A 27,365-nucleotide genomic window follows, 5' to 3' on the forward strand; every position below is an offset into this window, starting at 1 on the left:
TTTGAGTCTTCTCTCTTCTTCTTCTTCTTCTTCTTCTTCTTCTTCTTCTTCTTCTTCTTCTTCTTCTTCTTTTATGAATCTGGCTAAAGTTTTATCAATTTTGTTGATCTTTTCAAAGAACCAACTCCTGGCTTCATTGATCTGTTCTATTGGTTTTCTAGTCTCTATTTCATTTATTTTTGCTCTAATTTTTATTATTTCCTTCCTTCTACTGACTTTAGGGGGTTTTTTCCCCCTAGCTCCTGTAAGTGTAAGGTTTGGTTGTTTATTACAGATTTTTCTTGCTTCTTGAGGTAGGCCTGTATTGTCATAATGTTCCCTCTTAGATCAGCTTTTGCAGCATTTCAAAGATTTTGGGCTGTTGTTTTCATTTTCATTTGTCCCCATGTATTTTTTTATTTAGGAACACATTTTAAATGGCAACTAAATGCCACACATGTAGTACAGTCAATGTACATAATTTAATATGAATAACCATGACTGAGTTCGTGCATGTGCAGCCAAATAATGATCACCATGCAATTTCCCCCACCCCCTCACCAGCAGAGAGTTATCACAAGGAACATTCCATTTCAGAGTTGTTAAGCTGAAGAAAAATATGTTTCTTAGAATGAATAGAACTCAGGAAATATGAAACTGCAAGTGAGCAAGAGGGAACCCAGCCTAGCAAATGCCGAGTAAATTGTATCTTTTTTCACAGAGGAGCAAGTGTTGGTAGACCAGTAGAGGCATTCGGGTGCTCACTATGTGATAGCCATGGTGCTCACTATTTCCTCTACATGACTGCACTGAGTTGGGTAGTTTTATTTTCATTTTATAGATGAGGAAATTGAGCTCAGAGATGTTAAGTAACATGCCCAAGATCTCAAAAGTAGGTGACAGAGCCCAAATGTGAACTAGAGTCCTTTATATTCCCACTATACCAGTTTCCATACTGGCCTTATGGCACTTGAGTTCTGATGGTGATTATGGTTGTAGTTCACCTGGCCCAGGTATTTCTGAAGGGATTATTTAAGTCAGGATTTTATGAAGAGGAAAAGTATTGTCTATAGTGACTGCAAGCACGATATGGAGAACTATACACAAGTGATAAAATAGTGAGTATAAGCATCTGTAAGTATATTCATTCATACAGCTGGAAAGTTAATAATATAGGCTACTTTGGCTTTTTACAGGAAGAAAATAATACAGGCTTCTTATGACCCTCCATTTACAATAGTTATTTGAGTCTGTATTACTTCCTTTGTCACATTATCAAATATCTTCCTTGGCTGTAAGAGCCCAGGATTTCACTGTTAGACAGTTTCAGGCCAACACTGAGCTATGAACTTATGACTGTCTTGTTCCACTCACCAAAAGACCATGATTAGAATCATTGAAAACAGCTCAGCTCAAATACAGACAGCAGGCCTCTGAGCATTTCACCCACCTTGCTTAGGTAGAAAAACTCTTTCTAAAACACGGATCTCTTACGAAATAGAAGTAAGGATTTGTACTGTTCCTTTGTATGCACTTTATTTTCTATTTTTGTTCCCTTTGCCAAAGACTTCATCATGAAAAGGAGGAAGCCCAAACTGAAATGAGTTAAGAACTTCGTCTCCGAGAGAGGACTGTGGCTTGGCCCTGAGTTGAGGTGAGATATGCTGGTGTGTACTGATGAGACCAGATTAAGCTCTACCTCGGCACACCTCCTCCTTCCCTTTCTCCATTCTCTCCCCATTCCTTCTTGACTTACTTTCTAAGCTTTCTTTGCCTCTTCTCCTCTCCTGGGAATTCAGGGTACCAAGGATGCTGCTTATAGTGATAACGTTTCTAGATCTCCAGAGGGAGCACATGAACTGATATGAGAGAGTCTGAGCTCAGAAGGACAAAAGTGTAAGAAGCCACAGCTATTCTGGAAAATGAAGGGTGAACAGTTGCTGTGACTTTGCTTGTCACCCTGACCCAAAAGTTTGCTGACCTTTGTTCTCCTTCTGCCATCATACCTTGCTTTCATCAAAGAATGCTCTTTCCTGAGGATTTCTTGTTGTGTTCCAGAAGGTTCCCCATATATTTAGGCCTCAAAGAATCTATCTGATACTTGGATCAGTTTGCTATGTCCTCTGGTTCTCTAAGGCGGCTTCACCGTCTTTCAACAGAGTGATGATGGAACAGATGCCTTGTGCTATTGGACAAGTCGTGAAGGAGAGAAAGCATAGATGACAACGAGCCTTTATGTGCTTTCTTCCTACCATTTAATCATTCTAAGAATTCTTCCATTGTTGTTGCAAAGCTCTTTTCTTGGAAAGCTGAGGTGACTAAACAAAGCCTTTTTGCACGTTAGCCCTCAGACCTTGTCTATCTCCTCTATATCTTCTTTTACATCCCCCATCCTCTCCTCTATACCTTTTACTTCCTCTATTATTATTATTATTATTATTTCCATTAATATCTTTAAAATAACCACAAACATACAGAAATTTGCAAGTACAGTACAAATAACTTTCTCACCCATATCTTTTAAAAGTAATTTGCCAATTAAATGCACCATGACCCCCAAATACTTTAGTTTGTGTTTCCTACAATCAAGAACATTCTCCTACATAGCCAAAATCTAACCATCAAAATCAGAACATGGACGTTGCATAATACCATCATCTAATCCTCAGACCCCATTCCAGTTTTACCATGTGTCCGGTAACAGGCTGCACAGCTACCAGATCCTGTTCAGAAGCATGATTGCAGTTAGTTATCACGTCTCTTTAATCTTCCTCAGTCTGGAATGTTTTTTTTAGTCTTTCTTTGACTTTCCTTATGTTGACATTTTTTTTTAAGATCACAGGCCAGTTATTTTGTCAAATATCCCTCAAATTGATCTGTCTGATATTTCCTAATGGTTGGATTCAGGTCATGCGTCTTGGGAGGGGTATCACGGGAGAATGCTCTGTGCTCCACATTGTGTCCTAGAAAGTGAAGCACCGTTTTGATTTGTCCCATTACTGACAGTGTTCATTCATCACTCCACTATGATGGTGTCTGCGCGACTTCTTCACTATGAAGTTACTCTTTCCTCCTTTGAAATTAATAAGTATGCTGGTAGAGGGTACTTTGAATGATGTAAATTCTCTGTTCTTCACCAAACTTTTAATTTATTCATTTATTTATATCAGTATAGATTCTCATGGTTTCCCATTTTACTTGATCAATTCTCCTGCATGTAACCAATTGCCCTCCTCTTCTACCATCCTCTCTCCTGCTCGGACACCCACCCCACCCTGCTAGGTTCTGATTTCTTACACAGCACCCCCCTTCTCCTGACAACAGAGGCCTTCTTGCCTCCTTTGGGTTCTGAGCCAAGGTCCCCCACCCTCACCACTACAGATTCCTGCCTCTCTTTGTCCCAATAGATCTAGGACAAAACTGTTCAGGAATAAAGGGGAATAGGAAGAAGGAAGACACTTTCTATATTCTTCCTCCCTTTCCTCCTTTCCGTCTGTCCTGACCTGTTCTGACCCCTCTCACTCTTGCCACTTCTCACGTCCATCTTTCCAAGCACTCAAGGCAGTATTGAACCATAGGCAAAGTCATAATCAGATTAGTCAGACTGTGAAGGTTTGGATCCTGGTGTGGGGACTTGTGTAAGTTACTTCCCCTCTCCAAGCCTCAGCTGCGTGGTGTATAAAATGAGCATCTTAAGAGTGCTACTTCATAGTATTTTCGGAATTAAACAAGATAGTGCTTGTAAAGTCTTTGCCGTCTACCACATATCAAGCACTAAATAAATTGTATTCTTATTTCCCATCCCCTATGTTTTACATAGTGGTGGTGGTGGTGGTTTTCTCTCTCTCTTTTCCTGAATGCTCTTTCTTTTTGTCTCATTCTTTTTACATTTTAGCTTCATTGAACTATTTTACTTTCTTGCTTTTCCTGATTCTTTTTACTTTCCCTATGTTCGTGCATAGATGTGCCGAAGGGGGCATTGGGTTGCCACCAGCAGAAGGTCTGATGGGGAATTCCTGTGCCCAGATTCATTGCTCATAGAATGTCAGGTAGCTGTGGTCTCTGCATCCCGTGATCCTGGCTGGGACAGCAACAAGACATGTCCACTACTTACCCCTTAGCTTGAGCAAAGGGGAAGGGGTGGGGAAGGCCCTGAGAAAGGACTGAGGTGGAACTATATACCCACAGTGGAACACAGGAGCAGCTGCTTGCCAGTTAAGGACCCCTCCTCTCACTGGCATGGGATTTGTGTAGAGGGAAGGGGGTGATCTTTTGAAAATATGAACAGAATTACATTCTGAGGCCTTGTTCCCTTCTTGGAATTCTGTCATTTCTGGTCAATAAAAGGTGAAATCCAATGATGCAGAGACCTGTTCTTTGTTGAAGCAATGTCTGGAGAGAGCCAGAGCAAGAGAACGGAGATGGACAACAGTCATTAATTAGATAGAAATCCACTATTTACCTCTCAACCAAGAGCTAAGCATCAGTCAAGGGTGAATGGTCAGGAAAAGATGTTCTCAGTTTCGTATCGTTTTGATACCCTACTAACAATAAAAAAAAATTTGAGAACTCTGCATAATGGGAAGGGTAGTGTTACCATTAATTAGGAAGACAGAAGATGCTGGTTTGGGGGATATGGCACGCATGTTTCACAGCCTCCTTGAGAGGCCTTTCTTAACTTCCCTCATTAATTAGGGTTGCCAGCCCCACACCCCAGGCTGCATAGGGGCAGGGATCTTACCAGTCATGTTCTAATGTATCACCAATGCCCAATGCAATGCCTGGCATATCATAGATGTTGATAAAATTTCTTGAATTAATGAGTAAGTGAGGCAATTTTATCATATTAAATTTTCTCTATATCTGTTGTGTTCCCATTCCCTTGACTTTCTGATGTTTATATGTAAGCACCATGAAGAAGAACAATAGGAACTCTACTGCAAGAATCAATGAGCAAGATGCCATCTCCGTCCCACCTTCCCAAGATCCAGGAGATCTTCAAAATATGTTGGATGGAGGAGAGTATGCCCCTTTTGTATCTCCTCCCATATTAGAGAGCAATTTTATCCAGGTAAATAATATTTGAACCCTGAATTAAGTTCCAGTAACTTCAGTGATTAATTTTCTCGAAGAAATTGAAAAGATTAAGAGAAGAATTATTTTAAATGTGATAAAGGAATGTGTGAGACAATTAAAGGGAACAATTTTGGGACTTTAACGAACCTAAAATAATTATAATGTTAAAGAAAAATTCATTTCAAATTTTCCCAGCAAACTCTCACCTAGGAATTCTGTTCTAACTCTGCCATAATTGTCGTTCTATCATAATCTTCCCAAAATGACACGAAGAGGTTGCAGTGAATTCAGAACATCTTGCCACAGGAAAGCATTCAGATAGCTCCTTTCTTAGATTTAGAAGACATTTTAAAGAATAATATCTATGACACAACTGGATATTAAAATGAATTTTGGCTCTTAGTTCTGAAAGTAAAAGATAATTGTCAAATTGTCAGGGAGAAGAGTTTTCCTCTCATAAAAACGTATCTACATTATGAATAAAACTACATTTCAATGCGTTTGAGAGCACTTCTTGCTTTCTCTAGACATTCAACATTAAAATCTTCAGACTAGCAGGGAAATGAGTTCATGGCTGTAGCCCATATCCCTAAACTCCACAGTAAGGCCACGACCAAGTCTAACATGACAGGGAAGACAACAGACACTTCTTCTTCCACAAACGTCTTCTCTGCCCTGATGCCTGGGTTCTAGGGAGACCTCCTCACCTCCAGAGGACCAGAGGCAGGTGTCTAAAGAACATTAATATTTAAGTAATGCCCAGCACACATGTGGTAAGTCATGATTTAATGATTTTACCTTCTATATGCTTCTTTATAACGAATAATCTTCTTATTTTATTTTTCCCACTTCCTCCTACACCCTTTTCAAACAACCTTTTGCACGCTCTAATGACCCTGGGGGAGCTGTAGCACTCTGTAGGCAGACATGCCCCATATCAGAATTGGATGAGTTATTTCCTTCAACATACACAACCTCTCATAGTTAGCATGTCTTTGGCAGCAAATTGCCACAGGTCCCTGACTCAAGTTTAAATAAAAAAGAACAACAGTTATCTCAACGTAAAAGAGCCACAGTGCATCAGCTCACTTGCAGCGAGTCCTCAAGGACCCAGGTCCTCTCTTTTGCTCTATCCCGGAGTTGGCTCCCCTCAGGACATTACATGCAAACAGGACAGTGACAGCTTCCAGAGGCAGAAGATATGCTCTCACCATAGCAACTTTTTGTGAGGACTGAGAAACCTTTTCCAGAGCCACCAGGAGCTCCCCCACCCCACCCCGTGTCTCATTGGCCAGGTCTAGGCCACATGGCCCAGTTGAAGGCAAGCAGAGGCAAGGCCATGAAATCACCATGACCAGTTGAGGTTCATCAGTATTTAACCCCTGAGCCAGAGCACCATCCCTCAGGGGCAGTACTGGGTGGATTCTGGCTTCTGTTAATCAGGCATGGCTCTGGGCATGTCCATAGTGTGGGCTACAACTTCTTTCTGAGGATATCTGTTTTTAAGTGGTTTTTTTGTGTGTGTTTTTGAGTTAATGTACAGCTGAGAAACCAAGTGTTGCCCTTCTCTGGCTCCCTTCACGTCCCTGTCTGGCCACTTTCCCGTCTTCTTTTCTTCCAACTGGCAGAGATTTTACTGGCCAAGATTCTTGGACTTTGGGATTTTTGCATATGCTGTTCCTCTGCCTGAAAAGCTCTCCTGTCCACCCAGCCAGTTTAACTCCCACATTGTTCGGGTCTCAGCCAGAGGTCTCTTCCTCAGAGGAGATTTCTCTGACCCTATATCCGGGGTGTGCTGGAGCTGGCTGACTGGTAAGTGTTCAGAAAATTTGCAAGTCCATGATTAAACACAGGTATTATTAAAAATTAAATCATATAAACTCGTATACTCAAACCTCATTGTTCCTAGTATTTTGCTACATTTTACTATTATTTATGCTCTTAAGGTTTACAGATATGAGAGTTCGACAAAGGTCAGTGAAGACTTCTGTGAGAACCAATTGACTATACTGAATTTAAAATAAAGAAAGTTTTGTATACATCACTATTTGTAAATTGTGTGCTATTTATCTTATATATCAGTAAAATCTATAATAAATACATGCATATCTTCTAAGAGATAGTTGTTACACATTTACCAGCACACCACTACCTGTATCCCCTCTGAAATCAAATCTCCGGTTATATGCCTCACAGCACAGCACTCTGAACTTGTACTTGGTAATACTTCTTGCAATAATAATTAGTGACATACTTGGTTAATGTTTACCTTCCCTGATAGAACCCCCATGGCCCAGGGACTGTGTCTGTCCATTCACTGTGCTATCTCCAGGAATTCACATCAAGTGATTGAACAAATGCATCACCATGGTTCATTTCTCCTTTATTTCCTACACTGCTCAGGTAAGCAAGGTTGTCAGGGCCGTGCACTTTAGCAGAAAACTCCCCTTCCTATTCTCTGCCTTAGGTTAACAGGAGAGGTGAATCCATTTACCTTCATAACCGAGCCAACTGGGTGACTGTAGGCATCTGCTCTTCCAGTGAGACCCACAAGACCCCCAATGTGATGCTTCTGGCACACCTGACACCTGAAGCTCAGAAAGATAAAGAACCCCTATTTCAAAGTCTCCTGACATCTCCTTCGCCAGAGAACCTGGTGCTCACCAGGTGAGTTACAAAGGGAAGAGGTTAAGGATCTCTTGGAAAACATGCTTTACCCCTGAGAAGCTGAAAATAGAAACACCAATGACATTTGCTCCAAGGGAGCATCTCACTTGTACTCTGCTACAGATGACAAAAAGTCATGTACTTAAAGTCTGGAAAAATAGCTTATGACAAGCTGGCCACCAAACAGGTAGTTAATTTTTAAAAATCAAACCTAAGTAGAGTAACTGAAGATTCATTATGAACTGCCTCTCTAGAATGTGCTCTTCCTTCCCCAGCAGCCCAGCTTCCATCAGAATTCACTCTGGTCTTGTCTCAAGACACTAACTTGCTGTATAACCTAGAGTAACCACTCAACTTCTCTCGACTTTGCAGGATTAACTAAGTGGGACAACCTCTCATGATAAACAGTTGATACTCTGATTTTCTTTAGTTCTTCAGAGTCTTAGGAATATGATTTGAGGGAGATGGCCCTCAGGAGCTTGGTTCCATGCACTAAAAATCAAAGTTTTGAGCCTCAAAAGCTAAAGACCAGACCCGGGAACATGGTGGCCATAAGAAGGTACTGCCCAACCCCACGCCTGCCCCAGCCCAGGTCTGTCTGGGAGACAAGCCTGTTGTCCTGCATGTCACTCTGCAAACTGCTATACAACAGAAAAGGGGAGGCCTTCTGATGGGTCTCCAGTCAGGTCTCCAGACGACATTTGTGTTTGTTTTCAGGTTTCTCCCTCTGCAGTTTGTGACTCTTTCTGTGCACGATGCTGAGAACATGCGCCTCAAAGTCAAGCTGGTGAGCGGCCGAGCCTACTACCTACAGCTCTGCGCCCCTGCCTGTAGACAGGACACCCTCTTCTGTCAGTGGGTGGAACTTATCTCCCTCTTGAATGAAGAGAAAGCCAAAGCTTCCAAACTGTCAGAAGTCTCAAGCCTCTCGGAAATCACGAATAGCACCGACATCACAGGCTCGGCCGACATCATGGACATTGCAGCGCTCACAGGTCTACAGAGCCCACCCCTGTGCCCATGTTCCAACCCCGTGCGTGCCGTAGAAAGCACTGATTTCTCAGATTTCACAGATGTCACCGATGTCACTGACGTCACAGATATTCCAGAAAATGAGGTCACAGAGCCCCCAGATATAAATATTGAGACGGAAGTCACAGAAGTCACAGACCTCTGTGACGTCCCAAACTGCTCGGAGGTCACAGTGGTGTTTGAAAATGATGACATACTAAGGGCTAAGCAAGAGGAAAAGGTAAGCGACATGGCAGACTTTCATTCTTTAGTAATCAAGAACAAGAGTGATAACCAAGATCGCTCTTCTTGGTTTGCAGCTTGACACTGGTTATCAAAATGCTATGGAATGTGCTCCGAGTCCCGAGTTTTAATAATGAGATATTAGCCCTGAGCCCTGGTATAAAGGAGTTGTAGGATGTACCCTGAAAGAGGCAGGGAGCATCCTTACCATCAAATTTAACCCAGTATCAGAAAGCTATGGTGGGATGGAAGGAACTTCAGGCCGGGATCGGAAGACCTGGGTTGGGCTCTTGCCCTGCTGCAGAACTGCTTGGCCAAACCACTGGAGCTGCATGAGCTTCATGAGTTTCCTCATCCCCAAAACAAGGATATTAATGTCACTTAAGGGCTATTTTAAGGTTTAAACGTGTATAAAAGCATGCACTACATCGAAGGATGGGGTGAAATTTCAACGGGTAAAAGTGAGGGTGGAAATAGAAAAATAAAGTGCCAGAAGAAGTGAGTGGCTTTAGAAAAGGCTAGAAAGTGGAAAAACACAGCCGTATCCAAGAATGGTTAGTTCAGTTTGGCTGGAGCATAATATATATGGAAAACATTAAGATATAGGATTGTAAATTTGTTTGCAAACCTCGAATGCCAAATCAAGAAGTGTGGACGTTGCTCTTTGGGCAAACTTGAACCATAAACACCCTCTGTGTGCGGGAGTGAAGGAACTGTGCTTTTAGAAGGATTAATCTGATGGTCACGTGGATCATAGATAAAGGCATAAACTGGAGGACCTACCGCTGGAAAACCTGCATGGGGCCCACGATAGAAAAATCATAAACGGCAAGGATAGACATTATACAGAAGAGGAAAACTGCCAATAAATACACTGGAGAAAGTTTAACACACCAGTAATCAAAGGAGTGCAAACTTGGAAAAAACCTATAAAACCGTTAATTGAAAGAATAAAAATAGTCAATGTTAGTAAAGATGTGGTCAACTTGGAATTCATATAGATTCATGGTAGAGATAAGAATTGGCCCAAACTTTCTTGAAATCATTATGAATCAAGAGCCTAAAAATGTTTAGACCCTTTGACTCAGTGATTCCATTTCTAGGAATCTTCCTTAAGGAATTAACCAGAAATAAGAATGAGGATTTAGCTGTAAAGATGTTAATTATACTGTATTTATGCCGTATTTGTCAAAATGAAATAATGAAAATTTGGATGGAAACTAGACACCCACCACAGGGGAAATCACTGAACTGACGTAAATCCATAAAGGGCAGGTGCTGTATTAATCTTTTTCAGGAGCAATCATAGTATCTGGCAAGATCATAGACAGTCAGTAAATATTTGTTAAGTGAAAGACTACTCTGTAGTCATTAAAAATTGTTGGGAAAATTTTTCTTTACCTGGGGAAATTTTCATGATTGAAAAAAGTTGAGTGAAAAATGAAGTCTGTGATCCCTGTTATATAAAAATCCATTTATATGCTCACAAGCAATAGGAGGGGAAAACTCGTATCATTAACAGCAGTTTGTTTCTAGATTGTGGGATTATAAGTGATTAACATTTTCCTCTTTACACTTTTCTGCATTTTCCGTTTCCTCCAATAAAAATAATTTTAAGTTCAAAAAAGTTCAAGCAGTTTTACACACAATTTTTAACGACATGAGGAAAATGCTTTTAATAAATCATTAAGTGAACAATGTAGGATAGGGAACTGAAATGTTGTCACAAAGCAGACACATACAAAATAAATAGAAGGACCAAAAGCCTGAATGACATGTGCCATAGGAGTAGTAGTTTCTGGCCAGTGGCCCCAAGCAAGCAATAAATTTCTCCCTTTCACTTTATATCTTACAGGATCTTCTAAACATTATATAATAAATATGGAAATATGTGTTACTTTCTTTGACAGAAAAAAATTTTTCTTTAAGGAAGAAGAATACTTTATTATTGTCAAGGGAAGTTAATAGAGGCAGTGGGCAAGGAGGCAACGGAGGAGGAATGCGCAGGTGTGGGGGGATAACAGAGAGACACAGCGTTTAGGACCAGCTGACCAATTGCTCAGAAGCCTGAGACAGATTCTGAGGAAGGCAGTGAATGGCTAGGAGAGGTGGTCCATTAATAGATCCCAGGAAATGAGGAGAACAGAAGAGATTTTATGATATTAATTTTAGGTATAGGTCCTAAGTCTTTTGAGCAATGAACTCTTTCGTCTTAGTGTGAACCTCCCAACTCATGTCACCCGTTAGGTACTCTTTTTTTTTTTTTTTTTTTTTTTTTAAGATTTATTATTTTCCTGAAAGACAGAGCATGCATCAGCAGGGGGAGAGGCAGAGGGCAAGGGAGAGAGAGTAAGAGAAGCAGACTCCCCACAGAGTGCAGAGCCTGACGCCCGGCTTGATTCCAAGACTCTGAGATCATGACCTGAGCCAAAATCAAGAGTCGGGCACTTAACTGACTGACCACCCAGGCGCCCCTCACCTATTAGATAATCTTAAATTAAAAGCAACATCAGACTGGGGAGTTAGTGGCAAGGTATTTCTAGACAACTTTTCTGGCCCTGACAATTCAGAAAAAGGAAATGCTATAATTAAGTACTAATAATCGGGTGTAAGCTGACAGTGGTGTACCAGACCACATGAGCTTCTGAATGTGCTGTGTCAGGTCCCAGACTGTCAGGCTCCCCACGACCAAACCTCATTCCCTCAATATTGCCCCTGTGCCCCTGAGGGCACTCAGTAGATACCAATGACATGATTACCGTATTAGATATTTTTGCTCCATAAGTCATCTATTTCTGTGTGATGCTCTTCTGTTACCTGATTTGCTGTGTCTATTATTTTCAAAGGAAAAAATGGAAAACACTCTGAAGCCTGGCTGTCTACGAGATACAAAAACTAAGAACGAGCTCAAAGAACCCTCCAAACACGTCACCATCTCAAATGTAACACTGACTTTCCAAGGTGAACGATGTTTTCATACTACCTTGACTCAAGAAGAAAGTGAGACAAGTTCATCCAAAGGGATGAGTGCCAGATCCTCTGAAATAAGGACAACTGAATTGAAGAGCACAGATCTCAAGGGTGAAGAATCCAGGTATGTGAGGCGGGGAAACGCTAGGGGTGCTAAGACGTGAAGTAACGGAAGTAAGTGTGTGCTCCAAAGTCCCTGCAACTCTGGCTCGTTGTGCAAGAGTCGCAACAATGGATACAATGTAACTGGTGACATAGTCAACTCTTGCTTGTCCACATTTGGTTTAACCTCCTCTGATTTTTATTTTCCTATCAACTTCTCACACCCTTCAGTTCACATTCTAGGCTACCTGGTGCCAACTGTGCGCACTGAAGAGTATAGGCTAGAGTCGGAGGGTCCGCGTTTTGGCGTTAAGGCACTCATCTCCCAGAGTGACTATGGGCACTCTTGCTTTTATGTTCAGACTTCTCTCCATGTTCTTCTCTACATATTTCTTACACTTTTCTACATTTCCAACTAATAACTTCATAATCTGAAGAAATATTTTCATACTTTTATTTATTCTTTTTAAAGATTTGTTTATTTAATATTTTAAAGAGAGAGTGCAAGTGGAGGGAGGGGCAGACAGAGAGGGTGAGAGAGAATCCCGGAGCAGGCTCCCGGCTGAGCACAGAGCCTGACTCGAGGCTCGATCTCACAACCCTGAGATCATGACTGGAGCCGAAATCTAGAGTGGGGCGCCCAACCGACTGAGCCACCCAGGCACCCCTATTTTCATCATTTTAATACTCAAGTGCAAGCTGAATGTGAGAGCACTGTTGTGTTATAAAGATAAAAGTTAATCCAATCGTTTCAAAGTAACACCTAAAGGGGCACCTGGGTGGCACAGAGGTTAAGCGTCTGCCTTCGGCTCAGGGCGTGATCCCGGAGTTCTGGGATCGAGCCCCACATCAGGCTCCTCCGCTATGAGCCTGCTTCTTCCTCTCCCACTCCCCCTGCTTGTATTCCCTCTCTCGCTGGCTGTCTCTCTCTCTGTCAAATAAATAAATAAATAAAATCTTAAAAAAAAAAAAAAAACAAAGTAACACCTAAAAAGAAACCAGAGAAACACGTAGAGGTTTAAATGCTTACTTGAGCAAGAATGAAATAGGGAATGTAATGAATTGTGTCTAAAATCTTTTAAATATAAAAAACAAACAGGAGAAAACAAAAACAAACCAAAAAAAGAGAAAGAAATGAGAAAGATTATAAGTAATTTCAAGTGCTACAGAGTTCGGTTCCTTCTTCAAAAAGAATGACAAAACAGGAAAACCACTGGACAATTTTTTTTTTTTTAATGATAAAATAAGGGGCACCTGGGTGGCTCAGTTGGTTAAGCATCTGCCTTTGGCTTGGGTCATGATCCCAGAGTCCTGGGATCGAGCCCACATTGGGCTCCCTGCTCAGCAGGGAGCCTGCTTCTCCCTCTCCTCCCTGCTAATGCTTCCTCTGTCTCTCAAATAAATAAATAAAATCTTTTTAAATAAATAAATAAATAAAATGATAAAATTAGAAATTTAAAAGGTCATCATCAACTAATAAGAACAATAGTAAAATGTTATGGAGAAAGATTATATACAACTTTTCTTTAATAACTTTGAAACCCTAAGTTAAATAAATGACTTTAACAAAAATGCAAGGAGGCAAAACTGGCACTTGAGAACACAGAAAAAATGTATCCAAGAGCTCTCATAAAAGAAAAAAAAAACATAGCTGTGACTTTTACTGGACACTGTTTTAGATACTCTAAGAATTGCTTCTATTTAATGTAAAGTTTTCTTTTAAATATAGAAAAGTTATGTTACATTCTCCTAATTTTTTGAAGCAAATGATTTGTCTGGATTATAAAGCCTGAAAGAGAACACAAGAAAGAAAATTCTAGATTAATCCTACTTAAGACAATAAATGCTAAATTCGTAGACTCTTAGCAGGCAAAATGTAGTGAGCTTAATATAAAATTAAGGAAACTGTCAATATAAGTCATTATTTAAAAGAAAAGCAGAAAAAAAGCATGGATACCTTAAATACATGTGAGAGATTTTGATATACTTGATAAAGATCCTCAAAATGCAGAAGGGTTCTCCTTTAGCACGGTGCAAAATAGTTACTCCAAACCAGAGCCAGCATTGTTCTTAATGAAGAAATTCTAGAAGTGTGCTACTTAAAACTTAGAAAAGTTAAGGATGTTCCTATTAACATTTCCATGTGATATAATTTAAGGGAGTCTAACAATTGCAATAGAGCAAAGAAATATGATGGATAAATAAGAGATTTTTAAAAATCACTCTTTGCAAATGGAAATTCATATTTAGAAAATTTGAGAATCGTTAAACATTGGTTTGTAAACAATTTTAGGAAGGTCACAGATTATAAGATAAACTCACAAAATATTGTTTGTTTCATGATTTTTATTAACAAACCCAAAATGTACTGAAAAAAGAATGTATTTTCCAAAAGCAGCAATAAAAATCAAATATTTTTGAGAGTGATAAGAGACCTATATATTTGGAATTATAAAACTAATGGCAGAAACACAAGATGACCTTAATAAGGAAAACTAAGCTTTCTATCTGGGCAGGTATATTTAAGACAACAAAGATGACAAGGCCTAAATTAATTTATAATTTTAATACAGTACCAATTATCTCAATAGTATATCTCATAGAAATTATACAATTATAGATAGAATGTGGAAAAAACAGGGGTAAGAATCTCAAGGAAACCATTGGGGCTGGAAAATGTCTAGAGGAACTTAGTTGTATAAAATCTTAGGCCATATTATAATTAAATGGCCATCAGAAACACCAGTGAAAAGTTTAGGATATAGAAATTAAGATAGTAAAATAGACTCAAACTAAGAGAGCTCTGAAAGAAACATGAAAAAAAGCAAAACTCTAGAATATATGAGGTACCACAAAAAAAATTTCAGATGGGGAAAAAGTGAAATATTTTAAAACTAAAATAAACTAGAAGAAAATGGAATGGTTGAGTTGCCTCAGTTGCATAAGAAAGATCATTTCTCCTCCATTGAAGTAACAGAAGAAAATTTCAATGGCCAATTTTGATTTATTCATTCAGTCATATTTACTGAGTACTTTCTATGTGCTAGGCAGTGGGGATACGGCTGTGGAAATAAGTTAGAGGCTGTTTCATTCCAGTGGAGGATATAGATAATACACAAAATACATTGTGCCGGCTGGAATGTACTGTGATAAAAACAAAAATAGAGTAACAGAATAGAAACAGGGATTTGAGGAGGAGGAAGGATATCTTACAGTGGTCAGGGACAGCTTCTCTGAGGAAGGGCAGAGATCTGAAGGAAGGGTGGAGCCCTTGGGGAACAGAGTTCCAGGCCGATTGATTGTATAACAGCTATAAATATCTGCCTCCCAAAATCATTTTAAGTAAATAAATATGGAACAGCAGAACGGGAAAAGAATAATAATAACTAGATAATCTTTAATGGTCTTACCTCCCATATATAGACATAGCTGATGGGAATTTGTAAAGGAACTAATTAGCAGATGGGTTAAAGTTATGAATAGAAAATTTACTCCAGAAGACAAACACTTAATGAGGAATCAATCTCACTAATAATTAAAGAAATACAAGTTAAGCAATTACCAGTTGGCTCTCAATTAGATGTTAACTATAACACTGATGGGGTCACTGTAAATGGTGGGAACTTTCTAAAGAGTGATTTGGCAATTCACATTACAAATGATTATAGCACTTGACTTAAAGGAACATGTGTCAAAGAAGTAATTCAAAAGGGAAAATAACTTAATTGAACACATATTTTGTAGTTAAAACTTGAAAGCAATCCAAACGACCACTGGCTAACTAGAATGGCTAACGAGGAAATATTATGTTAATTTAGTGAAATAGCAGATCTCCATTAGGAAAAGAATAGAGAATTTCAATAAAAAGACCTATATGACTAGTAAGGAACTGCAAACTAGAAAAGTAAAATTCTGAAAAGTGCATATACAATGGTATTTTATTTCTACAAAAGAATAATAAGAAACCACTGTTTGGGCATAGTTGTGATTAAAGGAATTAATATTTGTTGTAGCTACTGATAGGTGTTTCCATTAAACTCTTATTGTACATAATCTTTATTATGATTACATGCATAATTTAAAATCAAAACTGATGCTAGGAGGCATTAATTGGATGCATTAATTGGAAGACATAGCAGCTAGAGAATGAGCTTTGCTGTCAGACAACCCTGGGTTCAAATCCTGCTTCCTCTATTCTTGGGCAAGTTAAATTAATTTTTTTCAGGCCTCAGTTTCCTCATTTGTAAAATGGGAATAACACTGACCATGTAGAGTTGTTGCAGGGATTAAATAAGCTGATATTAAAAAGTTCACAATGACAGGGCGCCTGGGTAGCGCAGTCGTTAGGCGGCTGCCTTCGGCTCAGGGCGTGATCCTGGCGTTTCAGGATCGAGTCCCACATCGGGCTTCTCCGCTGGGAGCCTGCTTCTTCCTCTCCCAGTCCCCCTGCTTGTGTTCCCTCTCTCGCTGGCTGTCTCTGTCAAAATAAATAAATAAAATCTTTAAAAAAAAAGTAAAAATAAAAAGTTCACAATGTCAGGCACCTGGTAATTACTCCAAAAAAAAAAAAAAAAGAATTGATTAAAATAGGGAGGGAAGGGGAAGGAAGAAAGAAAGGGAGGGATCAAGGGAGGGCTCAGAGTCTAGATTAGATTGGACACAAATCTAACATAGTTTTGACTTACGCTGAATGCAGTAGAAAGATTATTCTATACCTCTGAAGTAATCTTTCTACTATACCATCCAAAAACTGAACCCAGAGAACTGGGGGAAGAAAGCATAAAACTTCTTAAATATTTTAATGCAGGAAAACTGTAATATATGACAATTACTATCTTCAATGTACAAGGAAGTACAGATTTAAAGGCTAAATTTTAAAAGTGGATTTAAAGTGAAATTTATTGTAACTAAACACAAAGAAGATTTTATTACATAGTAAAACAATATAGCAGATAATCAATCAATAAAAAATAATTAATGGATACCATTGATTAGATATTAATCAATAACAGAACTAATTTCTGGAGGTTGTAGAAACTTTCTCCTTGGAAACTTCTCAAAAACATGCATCAAGCCATTTGTCCTGGATAGACTTCAGACATTCTCCTGCCAGGGGTCAAGGCCCATTTGTGTTTCGTATGTAATTTTAATCTACTGCTAAAACAAACAACAGAACGTATGGGGAAGTCAAATATAAGTATGTTCTGGAGAGTCCCCAAAGGAGTGGAAGGGAATGGAAACAGTTAATACACCTGCTTATTGTTGTAGGGTTCTGAGAAATAGACATACTAGATGCTCAGTAAATGCTCATTATTGTCACTAATCATTCATTTCCAATAGTGTAGATAAAAGAAAGTTGGCTATTCTGTCTCAAAAAAACAAAAACAAAAACAAAAACAAAAAAACCAGAAACGCTTACTCAAAAAATATCTTAAGCAACTGAGGATTAATTACTCAAAGCTGGCTTTCTTTTCAACCTTTTCTCCTCGCTCGGGAGGGGTCAAAGAAAGCGGAATATGGGTGATCCTTACAAGAACCACAGACCTTGAGATCAGAGCATTGTTTGCTTTAGCTTCTGGCCTGCCACATTCTGGAAATCCTAGAGCCTCTAGCTCCAAGGGCCAACACTGCAGGCGTTGGTAGATATTGATAATGATTTCAATACTTTTGGCTGTCTGCTCAACAAAGCATTGTTTGAGATCCAGGATTTCTATGCCAGTGATCCTCAATGTGTGGCCGGTTAGCAGCATCACCTGGGAACTTGTGGAAAACGTAAACTCTTCAGCCCAGCCCATCCTACTGAATCCTAAACTCTGGCATTCTGGGTTCTAACGCACATCCAAGGCTGGGAATCATTGCCTTATGAGAAGCCAGTCCTAGACACAAAGGAGAGTTTAGCAAGAAGTACTCTCCCATGAGGTCTTCTCCTGAGGTCCCATAGCCAAAATAAGTATTCCTCTTTATAGCCAGAGTGAGAATTATCAGCTCAAACTCAAGGGAGCCTTCTTCAGGAACTTTTCCTAAATGAAATTTGGATTCAAAAAAGAAAAAAAATATTTAAAAAATTGTTCAATGTTCAAGAAATTTTCCTGCTTCAGATGGAGGGTGGAGAAGTAGCTGAAATAATCTCCCCCAGAACACTGATCTATTCTTTCTTGATGGTAATAACCATTGAACTCTTTTGTGGGACTAAAAAGGCTAATTGGTCAGCCTGATGTGTTAGAGGAGAAAGAAGGACAAAGACAAAGAAAAAAACAGGAGACAGAGTAAGGAAGGGAGATGGAAATACCAACCACCAGTCCAAGTAATGAGAGACAGGAGAAAGGAATGTAAGAAGGAGGGGATAGAAACAGGTGCCACTCAGTAGGAAACGAATTTTGCTACCACGAGTGAGTATGGCTTTCACAGAAAAGTGTAAGATTTCTTAAAAAACAAGATAAAAAATGAATCCATTCAATTTAGCAATTTATTCTAAATAGTTGATCACTCTGTGTCTCCTTCTGTATTGTTTCATCCATGTGTCTCCAATTCTATGACCTGCCTTATCTAATGCTTCAGAGACACCGCAATTCAAAATCCCACGAAGTTAGCTGTTTACATCACTTCACCTTCTTCTTTCCTTGCCCTTTTGCACATAATAGATGCCCTGAAGCATGAGATTAGCTTTTAGAAGAAAAAGGAAACTTTATAGAAGTAATAGATTTTACTTTTTTAAAAAGTGCAGTTTTAGATTTACAAAAAATTGAGTAGATGGTACATAGAGCTCCATATACCCACCCCTCTGCCACCTCCTCACTCTACCCCCACCTCCAGTTTTCCCTCTTATTAACACCTTGCATTAGTGTGGCACATTTGTTACAATTAATAAACAACATTGTTACATTATCATTAACTATATAGTTCCTAGTTTAAGGTTAACTCTGTATGTTGTACAGCTCAGCTCTCTGGGTTTTGACACGTACATAGCGACATGTACCCCCCCCCCCATTACACACAGAATAGTTGCACTACCCTAAAAATCCTCTGAGCGTTACATTAGCTTGTAATAGCTTTTTAAAATATTAAGAATTGTAACAATGACTTAAATTTTTAGGATGTAAAATTCTCTGCAGGTACAACATTTTGTTAGTCTAACTATTATGATCACAATTAGGAACAATGATAAAATGAATTCCCATATAAACAGCAAACACCATAGAATTTTAAAGATAAAAAGGATCTTGAAGGTTAGCAAATCCCAAATTCCTCAAGGCCCTGCCCTTCAGTCTGTCAGCTTCCTGTATCATCATTCATCTGCTGACTCTACTGGGGAGAAAGAAAGAAAATTAAAAACAAAGCAAAAAACAAATTCTGGTTCCAAGCAATCCTCTTAAGCCCAACTTAATCAAGGATGGATTCTTTTTTTATTGCGTATTTGCATCTGGAACATAATTACTAGCTAGAGCCTAATTTGAGTATGTTCATTATGAAAGAAAGATGTTATATCTAAGAACAGAACAGAATTCAGTTTATTCCTGGGATGTTCATAGGGTTAAGTCAACACCCTGTGAAAGTGAGAAGTAAGTTCTACCTATTTTTCCTCTCCAAGACCATGGATTTCAGTGACACTTTATAACCGTGTACTTCGGGAAAATGAAAAAAAATTAAATGATGACCTTGTTGAATATTTTGCCCTCAGATTTATTAGTCTTTAAAATGTAAATCGAGCAATTTCAATCTAGATGAGTGAAAGACTATGGAGACGTCTGTATTGTCACTCTAGGTCCTTTAAAAGTGAAGGATTTACTTTATGAAGCATTTATATTTCTTCTCATACCCTGACAATAGTGCTACTGTGAATCTTCCCTTTGTTTTAAAGAGGATAACATCAGGCCTCATTTTAATTTACACCTATTTTTTAAAATAATTTTTATTTTGTTATATTAGTCATCATACAGTACATCCCCAGTTACACCTATTTTTTAAAGTACATTTACTCAGTATTTTTCAGTCTCTTAAAAACTTATCATTAAGCTCAGCCTTCATGTAAACACCAGACCTATTTGGTGAATGCTATGCGAGCATTTATTTGCAAACTCCTTAGAAAATTACCAATTTAACCTCTATTTCAGAAAGATCCATTGGGGACCTCAACCTGGATTTCTTTGCCAGACCGCTTAAAACAGATCATAATTATGTCTTTACACATTTATCTGGGAAGCTATTATCGGAGGATAATTATTCTTCCCAAGTGCTTTCTTTTATTCAAACTGCAATGCTTCCAAAAAACATATTGAAACTATAGCCAAGAAACAAAGATTTGGTAAAAAAAATTAAGTGACTGAAGTTTATGTTTCAGCATGCCAATGAGAAATAAGTATTTTAATTATTGCTATTAATTTTAAAAATTAAAGAATGCAGAAAACTTCTTTATCCAAAGACATTTCTGAAAGTGAAATGATCTGAAACACTGACAGCTAGTCTCCTATTTTATCCAGTAAAAGAAATGGAGTTACTTGGGTAAATAATTGGGCATGTTATTTGCCTGCAAGATTTCCTAGCACTGTCGCCCCCATCAGGGCCATAGAGATTGTGATGAAAAAGCCAGCCGAGGTGGGCACCTTCTCACCCCAAGCATCCAGACTCTCTCCCGTCTCTATGAGAGCCTATATTCCCAACACAAGATACTCTACATAAGCCCCCGAGCAGCTGCAGTTAGCTCAGTCTCAGCCCCAAATGAGCTTTCAGACACTTGGAGAGGCAGTAGGATGGTGACGTCTGCAGCCTCTCGGAGTGACAGGTGAGAGATAAAATAAAAATAGATTATATGTTTATATACTATTCACTTTTATGGCTTTTACGGGTTGGATAGCTTGCGTGTTAACAGAAATGTAGGTAATTTTACTCTGAAATGTGTTGCTATGTAATCCCTAGGCTTGCTAAACATGTTTCATTACTAGCTACAAAGCATTCAGAGAATGGCCAGTTATCTCATACCTAGTCATTCTCTTCTAAATATTTGTGGTCACGCTGTGCTACATTTTGAAATGTGCTGTTTGTTTTTCCAGGATCATGAGAACTGACTCGGTCACCTCAGGTATGGAACGAATCCCACTACATTTCTTTGTGATCTCTGGTATCCAGTAGTCACCTCTGGGTCCGGGAACAGAGTGGTTAAGAGCAAAGGAATGTGGCTAGATGTTTAGATGCGTTCCCTTTGTTCCACCCTGAGAGTCCCATGGTGCAGGAACTCCTCTTCAAAGCCTGTCCGTACACCAGCTTTCAAGGAGTAGGCATGGCGGCACTTTTTCCTGTGCTGGTAGAATAACTGAATCCGACTCACTGGGCAGGAACCAGTCCCAGGCCAGCTCTGCAGGCGGAACCCAAACAACAGGGCCTTATCTCCTTGCTGGTTTGGAAGGGGAGTGGTCTACAGCTCAATTTCTTGGTAAATTTAAAATCACCTGGCCCCTCTCTTCTTACCTGCATCTTCAGCCTCCGCTTCTTTACCTATTCCCATGGCTCAGGATCTTTTTACTTCTTAACAGCAAGTTTTTGACACGGAATTGTCATATAGGCACCAGTGGACATTGCGTCCCCTTGCTTGCTGCTGCCCCCCCCCTCAGCGACTATCCAAGTGTGGGGGGCTGGTGGATGGGCCTCAGCTCCAGTCATGCGCATCAAAGAACACATGCAAGGAACAGAGAGACACATTTCACTGGACTTAAATGGAAAGAAAAAAATATTTCTACTTTGAAACCCAAGACCACATGAAGGCAATTCTTAGTCACATTTGCAAGAGTCCTACCCCCAAAAAAGCAAACAATTAGAAGATAGGTGTTTCTGTAACTGAGATTTTAGTGTCCAAAAGTACCAGATGAACTTCACTGAGATGTGGTTTTACCTATATTCCAAACCACAGTACTGGACCTGAGAACACTGTAGCGAAATGCTGTCGTAGTTGAGAAGAAAAATGTAAAATCTCCTTTGCCATATATAGAATTTTCACCTATCAATTTCTACTCCAAATTTTATTTCAAAAAGAAATCACAGTAAATTGATAAGACATTCCAGAGCTGTCCAACAGGCAAACATTTTCCTCTTACTTTCTCAAAGCAAGGATAAATCATGCAGCGGCCTTATCACTAACAGCTAATTAGTATGTTAGCATATAATTAGTACAATAGCATATAACATACATTCTGAAGCACTTGTTATTTAAGCCTTGGGAATTTAAAATTAACGTAGATTTAGTTTCATTCTCTATGTGACTGATTCTTTCACCTGTCTTCTGGCACAAACACCATTTTGTTCAAATGAACAAGGATTTGATGCCTACCTATTATATTTGAGGCACTGTAGAGAGATTAAAAAATAGGTAACAGGACATCACCTGGCCTCAAGACATGGGCACACATAGCATAAAGTGGAATCTCACGGGTGCTTTAAGAGACAAAAGTAGAGAACATAGTTTAAGCTGAAGAGAGAAAATCATGAAAGATTTATGAAGGAAGGTCTTTGAGTTAGGAAAGGGAAATAAGAATATCCTGGATGTACGGTATATAGAATGGGACCGTGCTGGGCGTATTCCATTTAGAAATAGTGGGCGATGCAGCTGGAAAGGAGCACAGGAGCCAGATTACGGAAGTCTCGGGCCATACCGGGGAGTTTGGACAGTCCAGTTTGGCAGCTGCGGAGGAGCCACTGAACAGCAGAACTGACAAAGTTAGTGTTGTATTCTAGAACGATTACTCCGACTGCAATCGCTAAGAGAGCTGGAGGAGGCTACAGATAGGAAGTCATTAGAATAGTTCAGGGTGAAAGCTGCCAAAGTCTTGAGCCAGGTGAAAAGGAGTCAGATGGCAGCAAGGACGTGAATATGCCCAACACTTGTTGACGGACGACCTGTGGGGACAAGAGACAAAAAAACAAAACAAAACACCTGAGGATGACAGAGTTTGGGAGACAACAGAACTAGGAGGTAATGAGTCCATGACACAAGCTGGGAAAATGAATTCCAGGAAATCTGGAAGGAAACGACAAAGAAACCAGCTGTTAAATACTGCACCTAGAATGAAAAGTCCCAGGTTCGAGTTCTAAATGCACTTCTTCTGTTCCACCAGTGTGTCATTTAAAGTGTCTGGACCTCAAGCTTCTTCTCTCAAATATGTGTGCATATGGGTGAGGGATGGAAGAGGGTGTGTTTAGCTGTCTCAAGGCCCTTTCAGCTGCTATGGCGTCATAAGCTGATACGTGTGTGCTCCTGGTGGCCCATCTTAGTACATTCAGCAGGCAGCTTGAAATGGGGCTCTGGAAAGCGGGAGCTGAGCAAAGATACAGCCAACACGCAGCAAAGTTCCACTCTCAGCTTGTTAAATCACAAGGGTGGTGCAATATACAAATTTAGCTTGTAGTTGTCACAAAGTATTAATTCTTTTCCTGTTTGTTTTCTTTCACATACTTTCTCATTCTTCCCACTTCTCTGTCTTCCCATGTTTCCTGATTTAGGCTTACATAGTTTTTCCATTTTCCCTCTGATCAGCATTTCCCTCCCTGTTTCCGCACTCCTCTGAATCACTTTTTTTCCCCTTTCATACTTTACTCACACTTCACACTTCTTACCCCAAGAAGAGCGAAGACTAGTAGAATCTTACTCCCTTGTCCCATTGAATTTAGACTGAACGCAGACAAAAAAAGGAGTCTGTGAATCTGATTTCTCTTCTAGGCAGCAGCAAAAATACGAACTGCTCTCCATGACAATTAAACAAAACCCTGGTTCTATTAACCTGGTCAGGTTCACGTTCACGCAGCTCCGGGGTAATGCTGCCTGGAGACCATGGTCTCTTATTCATGTCTCAAACCTCTCAGCAGTTTGACACTTTCTCCTTTCTGAGTAAGGCCTGGTAAAGTGGCACTTCACATGTACTGTTTTTATGACAAGACTACGAGGTAGAGCCCAGACTGACCCTGTCTCTCTGATCTGGCTCCATATCTCCCTTTTCTTAACTTTTAATTTCTTACCTATCTAGGTTTTACTCTCCTTAGCTCTGCTGATCTCTTTACAGGGAGCCCAAACTTAGGCTTACCTATGGTCCTATGGTATTTTCCCAAGATGGGAGGCAATTAGACAAAGGATAGAGAGCCGAGAAAGAAGAGAGGGGAAAATTGCTTACGAAATCCTGGGCCTGTCCTCTCCATCTAAACCCATCTTTCTTTTCCACTTTCCTCTGAACTATTGCAAATCAAATTCCTTGTGATCCTAAGTGGTCAGGTTCAGTCTCTGTTTATGAAACTCGGTCTAAAAAGAGAAGGGGTGGGAGGACCCTAAAAGGGAAACTTTTGGTGAAATTTAACAATGGGCTCCATTGGAAAGAATAAAGACATTTTTAAATTTAAGACCAAATTAAGTTGTCTCTCCTTCTGTGCTTTTTTTCTCTCCTGCTGCTGACTGTTCTCTTTCTTTCTCACTTCCCTCTTTCTTCCTCTTTCCCCACGATTTTTCTTTTGCCCTCTGGCTCCCTCCCCTCATGTCAAATCTACTTCCCTCGATCTTGTGCCTCATCTGTCTCCCATTTTCTCAGGGGAATGGATGTGAGGAAAGGAAAGTAAAACAGAAAAAGAAAAGGCCAATGGAAAAAACATGTAAGACAACCAAAAGGTAACTTTTTTTTTTTTTTTTTTTACAATTTTAAGTCACTATAGCTATAAAGGACAGATGTGACGCTTTCACAAAAAGTTGTCAACAAATTGAATCTTTGACTGTGGAATCTTATTACTTCTATTGTAGTAACGGTAGAGGTGGAATGGGATGTTGAAGGTTGGTTGTGGTTTCTGCCCCTAGTATCCTTCCAGGCTCAAAATGTAATGTCAGCACAGGGATTAGAGGCAGCTTCGGGTGAGGCACCAGAAGAGAATTGCTTGCTCTGCTGCTTTGACACGTGATTCCGTCCTTCTCGTTCCTACTCCTCCTCTTTGCTCCCTCCTCATACTCTTTCCCAACCTTAGCAGGGACCACACGACCATACCTCGTCAGGGCTCTGCTGTTGGAACTGAGGTGCCCACCCTTCTGTGTCACTCTGCCACCACAGTCAGCTTAGCACTTGGGCGCTTATTTTACTAACAAGAACTCATCCAGATGCACGCCCTGGGCCAGAGGCAGTGCACCAGAGGAAGACAGTGTGGCCGAAGGATAACAAAAGTCCATGCATGATAATCCCTTGGTCTCTCCACACACCCTTCAGTCTGTGCCTGTTCTTTTGTCATTTCCTCCCCACCCCCTCCCCATAACATTGTCCCGTGGTGGTGGTGGACAGTGACGGAGTGGCACTCTGGGTGATGCTTGCTGGGACCTCCTTCCCCCTAGGGAGAGTCCTTAGCCCTATCGTTTCTCAATATATTACAGAATTTAGAAAGAGAAATTCATTGAAAGAGAGCTCAATATTCTACAGCGATTCCATCCTTTGATGGATACATTCTATAACAATGAAATTTCAAATATCAGGGTCGTAGTAAGAGAGATCTGCAAAGGCAAAGAAGAGGAGAAATACTAACATACATACCATATTTAAATCTTGGCTTCTGAAACTTAAAAAGTGGCTCCCAAATATTTTCATTTGGGGTACAAATATTTAAATTGTGAATTGCCAATATATAAGAATTGCCAATATATAAGATTTTTTTAATGGTGCAAAAAAATCTTGTTACTAATAGAGGCTTCATATTATCACAACCGAAATGTGAAAGTTACTTGGCCCCTTTTTTACAATGAGCATATATCATGTGTATGTAAATATATACATATGGCTTATTATAGGATGTAGTTTAGGACAGATCAAGGACCTGAAAATAATTCAGTGACACATCTGTAAGTTTTAAAGACTAAAAGCCCATAATCTTAATTTTGACATCTTGACTTATTAGATTCTTACACAGGTAGAAATAGCTTTTATTCATTATTTTTTAAGTTTTTATTTACTTATTAGAGAAGAGAGAGCATGAGCAGGGGAAGGGGTAGAGGGAGAGAGTGAAGCAGACTCCCTGCTGAGCAGGGAGCCCAATGCAAGGCTGGATCCCAGGCCCCTGAGACCATGGCCACAGCTGAAGGCAGATGTCCAAAGGACTGAGCCGCCCAGGCACCCCAGAGATAGCTTTTAAAAACAAAAATTTTAAGAAATTAAGGAGGTTCCTTTAACATCACTTCAACCTCCAGATTTCGAAAATGAAAGCTTGTCTGTCCAGAGGATCTTTACTGTTAGGTTAAGAAGAGAAGCTATGTCAAAAATGTACTTTTACTTATTTTGATCACTTATTTTACTCATATTTAGTAATATGAGTAATAACTTTTAAAATGTTCTGTATTTTAGACCTTTGAATTGAACTGACTTTTCCATCTTTTTTTTTTTTCAGATAAATGCAAACTACTAAACTAAAAAACAAGCATGGCTCAAGAAATAACAACCAACGCAAGAGAAAAACAAAGCAGTGTCTTCCATGTGGCAGAAATAAAGGCTACTACTAATCAATCATTGAGCATTTAAATTCATGCCAATCTAACTTCTTAAATCTTGATTGTTATAATTGTGGATGTCAATTTTAAAGGAAGGTAGAGAAACAAAACTACTAAGGCTTTCAATTCATAAACTCAATTTTTATCTGTAGCACTTCTTTTCTTTGGGGTTGTTGGATACATTTGTTCCTCTCTTTGGTTTCACTTTCCTCACTTGGACATTAGCCCAACACTGTGTTGTTTCTACCATTAAGCACTATGAGGCCCTTGAAGGCGGGGACCGTGTTCTTTCTGTCTGTGTTTTAAGTGTTGAGCACCTGGCCTGAGAGACAGTATTTGCTGAATTAATGAATGCCACTTCCAAACAGGTTTTTAAAAATTTCCATTCCTTTAAATATAGAAAAAGAACTGTAAACAGTCTCCATCCAAAGAATAATCTGGATTTTTAAAAGCTACCACTTACTCCTTTTCAAAAAGCTGCCACTCATTCTACCCTGTGCTTTGCATGCCTTCTCGATCTTCACAAGAATCTAAGGGGTATTATTATTTTCCTGTTTTACAGACAGATGGTGAAAGTCGAGCTTACAGAGGTTAAGTTGTTAAAAATCGTGCAGCTAGGAAAAAAGATATATATAGATAACTATCTCACATTTCACACAAACATCAGTTAGTACTGGTATTTCTACTGTGACTTGAGTCGCAACAAGGAATACGTCTCACCTCCATCTTTTCCTTCCAGTCCCACAGACAAACCTCTAGAAGTATATGGTCCCATATGGTAGTACCTGGGTATATGCAGCCATTGAGCACTTGAAATGTGGCTATTGCAACT

The 27,365-nt window shown here is 39.6% G+C and overlaps 1 protein-coding gene across 2 annotated transcripts; it reads left to right on the forward strand.

Annotated features, from left to right (window-relative positions):
- Positions 1 to 4,891: 4,891 nt before the first annotated feature.
- GARIN2 (golgi associated RAB2 interactor family member 2) lies at positions 4,892 to 27,365 on the forward strand. 2 transcript variants are annotated; one of them, XM_045810519.2, is made up of 7 exons: positions 4,892 to 5,050; positions 7,523 to 7,722; positions 8,440 to 8,974; positions 11,823 to 12,070; positions 21,096 to 21,124; positions 23,536 to 24,685; positions 26,434 to 27,365. In XM_045810519.2, exons 1-6 carry the CDS (start codon positions 4,892 to 4,894, stop codon positions 23,598 to 23,600), a joined length of 1,236 nt encoding a protein of 411 aa, XP_045666475.2. In that variant the 3' UTR covers positions 23,601 to 24,685; positions 26,434 to 27,365. The 2 variants fall into 2 exon arrangements, with proteins under 2 accessions (XP_045666475.2, XP_087712159.1); XM_087856033.1 differs by lacking the exons at positions 4,892 to 5,050; positions 23,536 to 24,685 and having other exon boundaries at positions 7,009 to 7,722.

This window comes from Ursus americanus, chromosome 26 (genome assembly GCF_024610735.1).
Source record: "Ursus americanus isolate L20-20 chromosome 26, mUrsAme1.1.p, whole genome shotgun sequence".
NCBI classification, from domain to species: domain Eukaryota; kingdom Metazoa; phylum Chordata; class Mammalia; order Carnivora; family Ursidae; genus Ursus; species Ursus americanus.